Source organism: Grampus griseus (assembly GCF_964374135.1).
Source record: "Grampus griseus genome assembly, chromosome: X".
NCBI lineage: Eukaryota > Metazoa > Chordata > Mammalia > Artiodactyla > Delphinidae > Grampus > Grampus griseus.
The window spans coordinates 16636254-16649371 of NC_138999.1; the positions used below are offsets into that span (position 1 = coordinate 16636254).

The 13118-nt window shown below is 40.0% G+C and overlaps 1 protein-coding gene across 1 annotated transcript in view; it reads right to left on the reverse strand.

The window, feature by feature from the left end:
• Positions 1-3262: 3262 nt before the first annotated feature.
• The window catches only part of BCLAF3 (BCLAF1 and THRAP3 family member 3), a 66138-nt gene continuing 56282 nt past the window's right edge, over positions 3263-13118 (reverse strand). Inside the window, 2 exon segments of the mRNA XM_082681947.1 lie at positions 3263-4278; positions 4280-4285. Coding sequence (XP_082538073.1) covers positions 4186-4278; positions 4280-4285 — 99 coding nt within the window. The 3' untranslated portion in view covers positions 3263-4185.

Sequence of the window (13118 nt, forward strand, 5' to 3'; positions counted from 1 at the left end):
TTCTGGGGACTTCCCTGGTGGCGCAGTGGTTAAGAATCCGCCTGCCAATGCAGGGGACATGGGTTCGAGCCCTGGTCCGGGAAGATCCCACATGCCGCGGAACAGCTAAGCCTGTGCGCTACAACTGCTGAGTCTGCGCTCTAGAGCCCGTGAGCTACAACTACTGAGCCCACATGCCACAACTACTGAAGCCCGCGTGCCTGGAGCCTGTGCTCCACAACAAGAGAAGCCACCGCAATGACAGGCCTGAGCACCACAATGAAGAGTGGCCCCCACTCACTGCAACCAGGAAAAACCCACGCACAGCAACAAAAGACCAAACACAGCCATCCATCCATCCATCCATCCATCCATCCATCCATCCATACATACATACATAATATCCGTTTTTAAAAAAACCAGACTGTGCTGGGCCCCACCCCCCGAGCTTCTGATTCAGTAGGTCAGGGGTGGGGCCAAGAATCTGCATTTCTAACAAGTTCACGGGTGATGCTGATGGTTGGGGAACGATACTTTGAGAACCACTGCATTAAGGTCAAGAAAAAGACTGAAAAACTTAAGGTTGGACACTACGTTTTTTTCTATTTTATATAATACAATCTTAGACACCATAACTTGACATGACACCTGCCCATGAAAGATGAGGTGGTTAGTTCTTAGAATTCATCCCATTTTCCCCTACCCCACCTCACCCCACCTCCACCATGTCCCGACTGATTAACGTACTTCCATTTTTGTCACGATTTATAACATTTACATTCTATTCTACATCTCTGATTCCTCAGTTTTAAAACCTTAGTTGTATATTTTAACGGATTCAGAGCTAATAACCATTCCTTTTGGTGGGACTTCGTTGGGGAACCTGGTATCCTCTCTCGTCTGGGTTCCCATTAAGTGTCCAGAACTGGTGCTCACTGGACCAAAAGGTGTATCTTATCCTGTGAGCTTTGGCTTCCCCAGGCTGCTCTGCAACCCAGAGAACGCCTTGTCCTGGTGAATCTTTCCCCTTTCCCTGAAGTCCTGAGACAGAAGCAAAGCCCTCACCTTCCCAAGGATTTTCCTTGACTCTCCTCTGTATGACCTGGTCACCGCACCAGTCCCTTTGTACATACCAGGACTCCACATCACTCCAGTTTCTTCGCTCAGTGCTACTTAAGGGGTGGAGGGGGGCTGCGAGTCACACCTCACCTTGCTGCATTGGCATCTTCTCCGTGCTTCCTTGTTCGGTTGCTGCTGGTGAATCTGTGGCTGCCGGTTACTGAGTTTGCCAGATAATGGAAAAGGAGAGTTTCTGATCCAACTTTACTTTTCCTGCTTCCTTCCACCTGAAAGTATCCCCATCCTTTTTCTAAAAACTACTGAAAAATGTAGGATTTATTGGGTAAAAGATGGTCCACATGATGCATCTACATAAATTATTATAATGTAAATATAATAGTTTTTTCCAACAGAAAAAAATGTATCCTCCAAAATATTTATAGTAGTTTTATCTGTGATAAGATTATGGCTGATTTTTTAAAAACTGAAATTTACATTGACATAATCGTAGATTTACATGTAGCTATAAGAAATAATCCGGAGATCCCATGTATGCTTTACCCAATTTCCCCCAACCCATCAAATTTTAAAACTAGCAAAACCACCAATGGAATAGTGCCTCTTGAGGTCTGTGAAACCAATAAGAAAGAAATGTGACCAGGGGATGCTCAACCAGGAATGCCAATTTCTCTCTCAACCTTTAGTATATTATGTTCGGTATAGCACTTCACACTATAGGTTGCAGTTCTTTGTTTCTGTGAATGTCTTCCCCAACAGTCGATTAGGTGTCTCAGAGCAGGAACTGTGTCTTATTACCTTTGTCTTCCAGGGCCAGAGGAGGGCCTACCACACAGAGGAGGAAGGTGAGAAGGCAATGATATGTGACTTATCAAAATAACTTTTCTTCTGAAGTCTTACACATTCAAGAATTCAAATTATTTCCAGTCAATAAAAAGTGCTATGGATAACCTTTTGTTCAACCTCCACACAAAAATTAGATATTTAATTCCTAATAGACATAGTCTATTTGTTACTCATTCATGCAACTAATATTTAATGAGTTCCTACCATTTGTCAAGTAGGATGCTGGCAGCTGGGAATGCTATGGTGAACAAGACAGACATGGTCCCTCTCCTTATTTTATACTTTAAATTATAAAGCAAGCCCTTCTTTTTAGCCATTAGATTTTATGCACTCAATATTTTCTAAATACATCCATGCTACAAATAGGTATTTTGCAAATAACATGCTTTTTGCATTTTGAGACAGTACCAAAAGTATATTCAAATATGCCTAAATAGGAAACCGGTTGTGGAATGATTAATATTGAATCAACCATTTTACCCTTAAGTGCTACAATAAGTAAAAATAGAGCTAGAGAACCAACTTTGTTTAGTCAGTTACATTTTTTTTTTCTTTTTTTGGCCGTGCCGCACTGTGCCGCGCCCAGCACCATGTGGGATCTTAGTTCCCTTACCAGGGATCAAACCTGCGTCCCCTGCATTGGGAGTGCAGAGTCTTAACCACTGGACCACCAGGGAAGTCCCCAAGTTACATTTCTATGTTTAATGTCCATTTTCCCTATCAGGCTGTACGTACCATAAAGGCGGGCTCTATGTGTCTTGCTCTCTTGTTCATTGCTATAATTTTAGCACAGAATCTGTGCAATAAATATGCATTAACCTAATGATGAACTATTCGAGGTTTATAACTGTTCCTCAGAGTATGGGAATAAATGAAATAAATTATTTTAAAATTTAAGGCAGATGTTTTGGGTACTTAACACAATACAAAGTTGTCATACTGCTGTGTGCATGCATTTTTTTCTTGCCATAAGTGGAATGTAAAAAAAAAAAACCTGACCTATAGAGACAGTACACAGCATAAGACAGGCCATCCATCTAAATTTATTACCCAATTTTAATGCATCAAGCACTCTTGCCCCCTTACTGCTGACCCACTAAGGAAATGGCTACTCTATCTTTTAAAGGCATGTTTAAAAAATTAAACGTTTGCAATAAGATTTTTCATAATCCAGTCATGAAAAAGTTAAGTTCTTACCAGATTTTGATGCAGAAAGTTCTGTCTTTGTAAGTGCAAAACAGTGGTTTAAATATCAACAGTTCCTACCAAGGGCTATAATTCTCACATGAAATTAAAATAATGTTCTCACAAACTGGCAAGTAACTGCTTCAAGCAGAAGGAGCAACAGTATTTTATTTAATTACAATTAAACATTTCACAAAAGTTTAATTGGGAATGTATATGTACTATTAAGCAGAACACAGAAAACATAAAGAAATAAGGTATTGAGACCTAAAATATCATTTAAAATCCTACCAATGTTATCTTACACATAGTAGGTACTCAATACAACTGAACTGAAAATAAACACTTTATAATATGTGCTTGCAAAATGTGTAATGCTGTAGTAGTAAAGTACAATTTCTGAATATGAGATTTTGTCTGTCAGTTTTTTTAAAAGCCTTTAAAAATATGATATGCATGAGCTTACCCTGAGGGAAAGTAAGATGGAATACAGATTATAAAAATCTTTATGTATTTTCCACAATAGCATTTTGAAGTTGGAAAAGAGCAAATAGTTGTGGAAAAAAACTGAACGAACCAATTACTCAAAATTCAGTACACTCATAACTACCTGATGGAAAATCTGAAGCACCTTTTCTTATGTCTTCTTATGTCATAATATGAAATGTATGGATTATATAGACCTTGATCTTCAGAAGCTTAAGAAAACTTCAAGTTGTAAGCCAAAATGTCATCAGAAAAAGAAAAATCTGGTATAAAAATTGCTACGTAAGGCCACTGTTTAAAGTTCTTTCATGTACAGACACTATACAATTCAGGTACTTTTGTTTTTGTTTTTATTACATAAGCAAAACTTTCAACATAGAAACGTCTGGATATAACTCAGTTCTCTATGAAACCATGCTCAGAGAAAAATGCATCAACAAATAATGCCCTTTTGAGACTTTTTGCAAAAGAAGCTGTAGTTAATACAACTTTTAAATTGAATACTGTAATTTAAAAGCAATTGTTAAGGGTAAAAAAGTTGCAGCATTCCACTACGGAAAAATAAAGTTATTTTATCAAGATAGTTACAGTATTAGTGCTTTAGTGCCAATTCTAACTCTTGACAAAAAGATGCTCCCAAATATCATCCTGTAGTGTCATTTCCACTTGTAACAATTCCAGATTAGATTGCTGGGGCAATGTTTGTATATTCCTATTGAGAGAAAACAAAAGAAATACAGACTTCAAAAGAAGCATTGGTTAAAACATCTGAGCTAGAGTTTTGTTTACATTGCAATTTTCAAAATATTTTAATTAATGTATTACCGCTTGCACTCAAGATCCCCACAAAGCTATCTGGATTCCCAAAGACACAAAGTAACAACAAAACACATCAACGCGGATATCAAATGATAAGTCAGTAGGACAAAAAATATATATGGCACTTGATAGGCTGGTATTAGTAAGCTAATGAAAACAGCATTCTGCTATTTGGGCGAGTTTCACTGGGGACATCACTGACAAAAACTCAAGACTCTTAAACCGTAGTCCCTCAAGAACAGAGCCTGATGTGACACACGCACAACCTCAAATGGGTACTTTATCTTTGTCATCATATGGTATCTAATTCTAAAACTATATGGACTCTTCTAGCATGACTGGTAACAGCAGAGAAAGCTATTAGAGGGGGGAAAGCTTTCCTGCTTTTGGATGGTTACCTACAATGTACGAAGATGTATGGCTTCAATAAACACAGGAAAAGGAATTCACAATAACAATAAGACTATGATTAAAGGATAACAAATGTGAATTCTATACTGTGATGCTATGCAAAATGTTAAATTACCAACCACAAACTGGACATAGGACCATGCAACTAATAAAAGAGCAAAAATGGTAGAATGACATGTTTTTCTGGGACATTAAAAAACTTATTAATACATATATCCTTACCTTTTACTAGGATCTTACATTATTAAAACTGAAAGAAATTTAAAAGTTGATTTATTTTTTGGCACTTATATTAGTATGGAAACGTTTAATTCCAAACAAAAACAGTACTGAAGAAAATTCTTCTATTTTGGTTAATGAAATGTTCAAAATACATGCATATATATTTTTGTCAACATCATTCCTTTAAACAGAGCCAGAATACATTGTATCCTATTTCTTTACTCATTATATAATATAAACATCATTTACATTGATCTTCAAATAAAATATCTGTTGCCTACTAACAAATGTAAAAGGAAACGCTAACTATAATAATTCTGAAAAACTTTTTCAACTGAAATATCTTGTTTATAAAAATGTGGAATTATTCTGAATCACATTCACCCTTGACATGGCTTCTTCTACACTATCTCTTGGATTGATCCCTGCATTCTTCCAATTATTTGAAAACCTATTATAAGCAGAATGCTGAACTAGACATACGAGCATCACCCTCCTCTAGGTTTTCATAACTTGACACTTGAGTCAACTGTTTCCTTGTTGATCTTCCTGCACCTCGCCTCCTCCCAGAACCTGCTCACCCAGCCATCAGCCTCAAACACCACTTTCTCCTTCTCAGTCTAGGAAGATGTCCTACTGTCACCACATCACATCCTCTATATTCTACCCAGATTTTGAGGTCCTCTATAATTTGCATACCCCTGTCTCTACCCAACTCCACATTCTACTCCCAAAAATGGATCTTTGGCTGTAGCCCATTCTAAGTCCTACTCTCCATGACTCAGCTTACAACCTACCTCTTTGGTGAAGAGAGTAGAAATCACAGTACTTAGCGTACATTCCCTGACCATTTCTAACACACTGATCCTTTCCACCTCTCTGTAGGCACTTACCATCTGTGAAAATAAGCTCTTCAAAAATATGGCTGTGCAGAAGAGAGTTAATATAGCATACCTGACCGCTATTGTTTGAAAAGTCTGATTATAAGGTTGGCCCTTGGCTGGCATCTAAGAACTTAGATTTCAGGACGGTTTCCACCACTGATGAGTGCATAAATTGTGCAAACAACATGGTCCATGCTGAACATCTGCTTTCTTGCTCTGAGTCTGGAATGTGGTATGTGCCTGGCAGGGGGTGCCTATGTGACCAGCGCTGGGCGCTGAGTCTCTAACGAGCCTCCCTGGTTGGCAACATTTCACGCGTGTTGTCACAGCTCGTTGCTGGGGGACTCAGGCACATCCTGTGTGACTCCACTGGGAGGGGACTCTTGGAAAGCTGCACCTGGTGTCCTCTGGACTCGCCCGTGCACCAATTCCCCGTGCTGATCGTGCTGTGCGGCCTTCCGCTGGAACATCTCATCTATGAGCGCCACCACATGCTGAGTTCTCTGAAATCTCCTAGCGAATCACTGAACCCGGGGTGGTCTTGGGGACCCCTGACACAATTGCTGCTGTTCACTAACTTTTTAGAGCTATGGATGGGTGTGTGTGTGTATGTGTCTATGTGTGTATGATTAGATTAGATTCCATTCAACAAGCATTTTTAAAGACAGACCATATGAAAGGTAATGGGGGAGACGTGACGCTAATGAGGTACCTCTGTGAAGGAGTTGATCAACTATTTGGGGAAATAGGAAGGTAAACAGCAACAGTTAGAGACCAAATGAAACAAGAGCTAAAGAGGGGGCTTTGGTAAGGCTTTACAGTGGACCATAAAAGGACAGCAGGGTTTAATAAGAAAAGGATGGGGATCAGGAGGCTATTTCTAGCCAAGAGAACGTCAGGAACAAAGATAGAAATACATGAAAACGGGCTTCCGTGGTGGCGCAGTGGTTAAGAATCCGCCTGCCAATGCAGGGGACACGGGTTCAAGCCCTGGTCTGGGAAGGTCCCACATGCTGCGGAGCAACTAAGCTCGTGCGCCGCAACTACTGAGCCTGCGCTCTAGAACCTGCGAGCCACAGCTACTGAGACCGTGTGCCACAACTACTGAAGCCTGTGCACCTAGAGCCTGTGCTCCGCAACAAGAGAAGCCACCGCAATGAGAAGCCTGTGCACCGCAATGAAGAGTAGCCCCCGCTCACCACAACTAGAGAAAACCTGCGGGCAGCAACGGAGACCCAATGCAGCCAAAAATAAAAGAAATAAATTTTTTAAAAATACATGAAAACATATATTATGCTCCAAAAAACAGAGAGTGCATGGAAAAATGTGGTTAGAAAGGCAGCTTAGGGCTGGACCTGGCTAACAAGTCTGGTCTCTTTTTTTATAGGCAACAGATTCCTTGGAAGGTGTCTGCACAAGAGTGATATGACTCCAACTGTGTTTTGGGACAATAACTGTGTTACTAGTGAAGGGACAGAATAAGCAAATCACAGGAGGCAAGGGAGCAAGTTAGAGGCTGCTAAGATTCCCCAAGCAGACCAGGAATACCTACGAATGTAGCATACAGTAAAGGTGGCATTTTCAATCAGTGGGGAAAGGACAAATTACTCAATAAGTAAGCAGTGTTAGAAAAATTGACTATCTCCTGGGAAAAAAATCAGATCCTGCCCTTATATTGTATCGTTAAAACAAATTCTAAAAGGAACAAGTATTTATATGTTGAAAAAAGTAACCATAAAACCACTTAAAGGAAACACACTAAGGAATTTTAATAAGCACAAACATGATATGAAATCTAAAAGCCATACAGGATTAACTTGACAGGTTCATGAAAATTGACAAGTTCTGTAATGTAAAAGCCACCATAAACAGCCAACTAACATGAAATAAATAGGAGCAAAATATATGATAGGTTAATACCCTCAGTAAATCAAGAGCTCTTAAAAATCAGTAAGAAAAAGTACCAACCCTCAACAGAAACATTGGTAAAACATAGAACTAAGGAAATTGAGGGAAGAAATACAAATGACACATAACATATAAAAAATATGTTTGCATCATTAATAACTGAAGAAAGGCAAATGAGAACTATCTCCTGCTATTAAACTGACAACAGAAAATAAAGATTAATAATGTGGAGTGCTGGCTAGGGTGCAGGTAAACAGGAACTTTCATGTACTTCTGGTAAGAACAAAAATGAGTAAAAAGGGAGCTATGGCAAGGTACCAAAATGTCAATGTGCACAGTGGTTTAAAGGAAATAATGAAAACCTGTAAACTATCCTGAAGTCATCAACAGACGCTTGGTTAAGTAAGTCAGTAATCATCAAACTGGTTTACACATACCCTTAGGAGTATATGAAGACTTTCCAGTGAGTATGTGGGTACAGACAGTTTGGAGGGAATCAATTTCCAGATCTTCAAATTCTCAATGTTTGCTTTCCAAAATAACCTGCCTGTACAATCGGTTAAGGCTGATTCCCTACCTCCCACTTTTATACTAGGAAGATACACCTTCTCATCCTGAATCTTAGTACTTTGCATTACCTGGGGACCCCCCCAAAAGAGGGGGAAATTGGAAATACTGGTGACGGTGCCAAGAAAGTGAACCAACCTTAGCAGCTAGTAATAAATAGCATACTTCTGCAAGTCGGATGCTTTCCATTTCTTTGCTTTCGTTTAATTGTAGGAGGACAAAATCAAGCTGTCAGTAAAAGAACATTCAAAATACTTTTTGAGGATAGATCACTAAGTGACTTTTTTGGCCTATAATTCAGAGTGAGTCCAAAGAATGGAGTGGCATTGCTATAATAAAAGTTCTTTCATTCCCATCTATACAATCATATAAACAAGGTTTCTCAGGACTTACATTTATAAAAAGAAAAAATGGAATTGATAATTGAACACTATTATTCTACTACTAATAAGTAATATTTATCTATGAATACCCAAACTAATTGAAAAGAGAAATGCATTTCCAATAAAACTTTTATCTGATCAATACTTAACAAAATCTGTAATACATTTACGTTATTTTGATCAACTGTAATGGTCATTCAGTCCAGAGAAATATTGAACACCTAAGAGTCACAGAAATCTATTAATATTATGTGTCAAATTTGATTTGGTGAGCAATAAAAGACTTTCAAAGATAAAAGTCTATGGGGCAAACAGAATGGAATCCAAATTCAAGGCCAAAAAAAGGAATGATGTAAAGTTTTCCACTTGTTAAAAGAGCTCATCTGCGTACTTTAAAAAATGGATGTTACCAAATTCCTGTGGTGTGCAGGTTCACTGAAGAGATTTAAAACAATGATGTAACAGTTTTATTTAAGACTCTATTTATAATATGCCAGAAATTCTATCCTTTATAACAAGTTAAACTTATGATTAAAAAGTATTAGATACCAACCTAAAAATGTACAAGAAGGTAGATAATTTTTCATAATTTTAGGGTATGTAAGCAAAAGAGGTTTGAAAAGCACTGAAATAAATAAGACATCCATAGAGTGGAATGATATGTGGCTATTAAGATGAATGAATTGGATGGAGCAATGGATGAGTGATACAGATAAGAACACCTGGGACAATCGCAGTCAGAAGGAAAACTGGGAGGGTTAGTACGACAAGTTTCTAGCTTGGCTGGCTAGCTGTGAGAGCTACAGACCCTGAGGAGATATCAGTGGTCTGGGGAAGAGAGCAAGTGCGACTTTATTTTTAACAGCTTTACTGAGATATAACTCACATACCATACAGTTCTCCCATTTAAAGTGTACAACTCAATGGTTTTTAGTGTATTCACAGAGTTGTGCAACCATCACAATAATCACTTCTTTTGTGCCCCAGCATCCTTCAGCTCGAGGGACACAGCAGCAGTATAACAGGTTCTTGCTGATTCATCTGATCTTGGTTCCTGTTCTATCTTTGTACCCCATGACTTTCATGGTTTTTTCCAACCCCAAAAGCCATGAATCCTGGTCTCTAACTTCCTTCTCACAGTGTCCTTCTGCTCTCTCCTTCCCCCCTTTCTATCCAGGGGCAGAGCTCTGGTAGGCACCGAGCTGACAGGTACCTGGGGACTACTGGAGAGTCTAGGATGCTGAGGAACTCCATGTTTTCCTGACCAAACACACAATTGCTAAAAGTTTTTCAGAGGCAATGTTCCCAGCGGGGACTTCATGAATTCTGAATAGGTTCTCCATCCTAGTCTGGTCCATAGTCAGACCCTCAAGAGTTTCTGAAAACGTTCTATGATGAGCAGAGAATATTTCATGGGGGTGCTTGTGAATGACAGTGGATAAAAGACAAGTTTCTTTCCAGGGGGTAATAGACATTTCTCCCATCTCCTCATCTTCCACCCCAAGCACAGAATCCAAGAGAAAGGAAACATAATAAAATGGAATTTGGGTGCCAGAATGGGGTTAATATGACAAGTGCATGATGAATGAGGAGGAAGCATTTTAGTTCTGTACTTTACTAATACTGCTTGGGAATCTTACTACCTTGTAGGCAGCTGGGGAGCTAATTCAGTTTTAGGGAGGCCACGATTATTCTGGTAAGTGGACAATAGGACATATCAGGAGCACATCTAGGATCTCCCCAACTCTTCCCGGAAGCTGTTTGGCACTGGACACAGGAAGCACATGTCTGATGGCACAGTAAACAGACTGTACTACAGAGGAACATTATAAGAAATTCAAGCCATGACTGATCAGCCCAGACATTTCAATGTGGTGGGGGAGTGAGGAATCCAGACAAGACCAGTCTAAACTTTCCTGGTGGACTTTGAGGCATGTGGAAATACAAAGGTTCGTATCTAATTTCAGGTTCAAGAAGTTCCAGGACACCTAGATTAATTAATTAACCATGCATCCTTAATCTAGTCGGTGGTCTAATAATGAAAACAATGAACTCCTTAGTAGGACAAAAAGCCAAAGCAGGGTACAGATGCTGCCTGGACTAAGACTTCTCTCCAGGGTAGGACCTTCAAAGTTCCCCCCAACAATGCTAAAGCTTGGGATAAAGCAACCCTGGAAGAAACCAAAGATTCCAGGCCTTCACCTCTTTTCTTTAGCGCATGAAAGCCAAGGTAAAATGGAGTAATAGGTCTAAACTGTCAGTCTGTACATATGGAATGGGATTCCAGGGTAGCACAATACTACTAGGATAGCTCTAAGGCCAAGTAAGCCGTAAGCACCTTAGTTCACGATTTGCAGGGCAGAAATAGAGACACAGATGTAGACATCAAACGTATGGACACCAAGGGGGGAAAGTGCTGGTGGGGGGGTGGTGGGATGAATTGGGAGACTGGGATTGACATGGATACACTAATATGTATAAAATAGATAACTAATAAGAAAAAAAAAAGTACCTTAGTTCAGACCTTGGCAGAAACAGAGCAGATGTGATGTCTCATTCCTTTCCCTAAAGGTTAGGAGAGTGTGGAGCCCAACTGTTCAGAAGGGTGCTAACAGTAGGGTGCCTGAATTCATGCCATGCACATAGAGGTGGGCCTAGTTCAAACACAAATCTATACAAAGCCTGGCTATGCCTTGCTTGCAGGTACTGACAGTAGCCAGGGTGGAAAAGCTCATGTCAAAGTAGCTACAACACGAACATCTATGAAGCAGCATCCAGAATGGTAGGCCCAAGAAAGAGTAGTAGACATTGGTTCCTTAAAAATCTAGTGTGTGGCGACGACTTCTAAAGCTCTCAGTTGGCAGCAAAAGGCAAGAGGAAGGTGAGACTGTGATCTGCCCAGGACCCTAACTGCAACTGCTACATTCTAGATGATACAAAAAGCTTAGGCCCTAGGGGCTTCCCTGGTGGCGCAGTGGTTGAGAGTCCACTTGCCGATGCAGGGGACACGGGTTCGTGCCCCGGTCCGGGAGGATCCCCCATGCCGCGGAGCGGCTGGGCCTGTGAGCCATGGCCACTGAGCCTGCGCGTCCGGAGCCTGTGCTCCGCAAGGGGAGAGGCCACAGCAGTGAGAGGCCCACGTACCGCAAAAAAAAAAAGAAGCCTAGGCCCTAAAGCCTGGAGACCCATAGCAGGTTGTGGCTCTTTCTAGGACACACTTGTTATGTCCTAAGATGAAGGCTTGATGTCTGGTTTCTACTGGTTGTTAAGTGAGGCTGGCGGGCAATGTGGTCTGGAAGAACTGGGCAGCCAGCAGGAATGGGGCAAGCTGAGGAGAAGAAAAGGATGAGGAAATGGAGCAAGTTCAATGAGAATATAGAAACTGCAGGCTGAGGCAAGCACTCAGGAGCCCCCAATCATCTAAAAAACAGAGGTAAAAATGGAGCTAAATGAAACTAACAATCAGAGTTCAGCACAGAGCTAACAGAAGAAAAACACACAATAGGTACCTGAAACCCAACCTTGCAATTGAGGAAAAGGCTTGCCTCACCCTTCCTCCTCGAGTGGGGATCAATGACCAGCTTCCTTGAGAACAGCCAGGCTGTCACCTGTGACTGGGGATGAATGCCTAGAAGACCTGCTGCAAAGAAACTTGCCACATGAGACAGGAAGAGAAGCAGCACCTTGGTCCAACATAGGGAGGTGTATGAGAGGGGAAAATGACTCCAGTTACATTCATGTTTTTAAACAAGAGATAGCTTTCCTAACACCAAGAGTGATATACACAGTGAAATTAAAAACCTCTTTTAAGGCACTCAGTTAAAATTGAGGGGTGGGAGAAGTTACAGAAGATATTCTATTCAACGCTAAAACTTCAAAAAAAAAATCAGTTGTCAACTCCATTCTACTGGTCCATCTTTTGAAAAATAAGTTTTACTAAAATCACCAAGTAAGCTCAGTGTAAAGTCTTCACAAGCATGAATACTTATGGGAACACTGAAGGTTAGAAAATGTATAAAACCACAATTAGATTATTTGATAGCAACACTAGATATACATCATCTACTCAGAAGAAAATATTAGCCCCAAATTATTAACAAAAATGAGTCAAACATTGACAAACATGCCTCAACAGATGTAATGCTATTGTTCTCATTTAAAATATAATTTGCAGACGTTACTTTTATATGATATTTATGCTGCATTTTCAAATACCAACATGGTGAATTTAAATAAAATCAATCCACAACTCAAAGAGTACGCAATCCAAATTATCAAGTAATGAAACTTTTTATTAATAGTTAGAGTTAGCATATAGTAGTGACGGTTGCACAGCACTATGAATGTAATT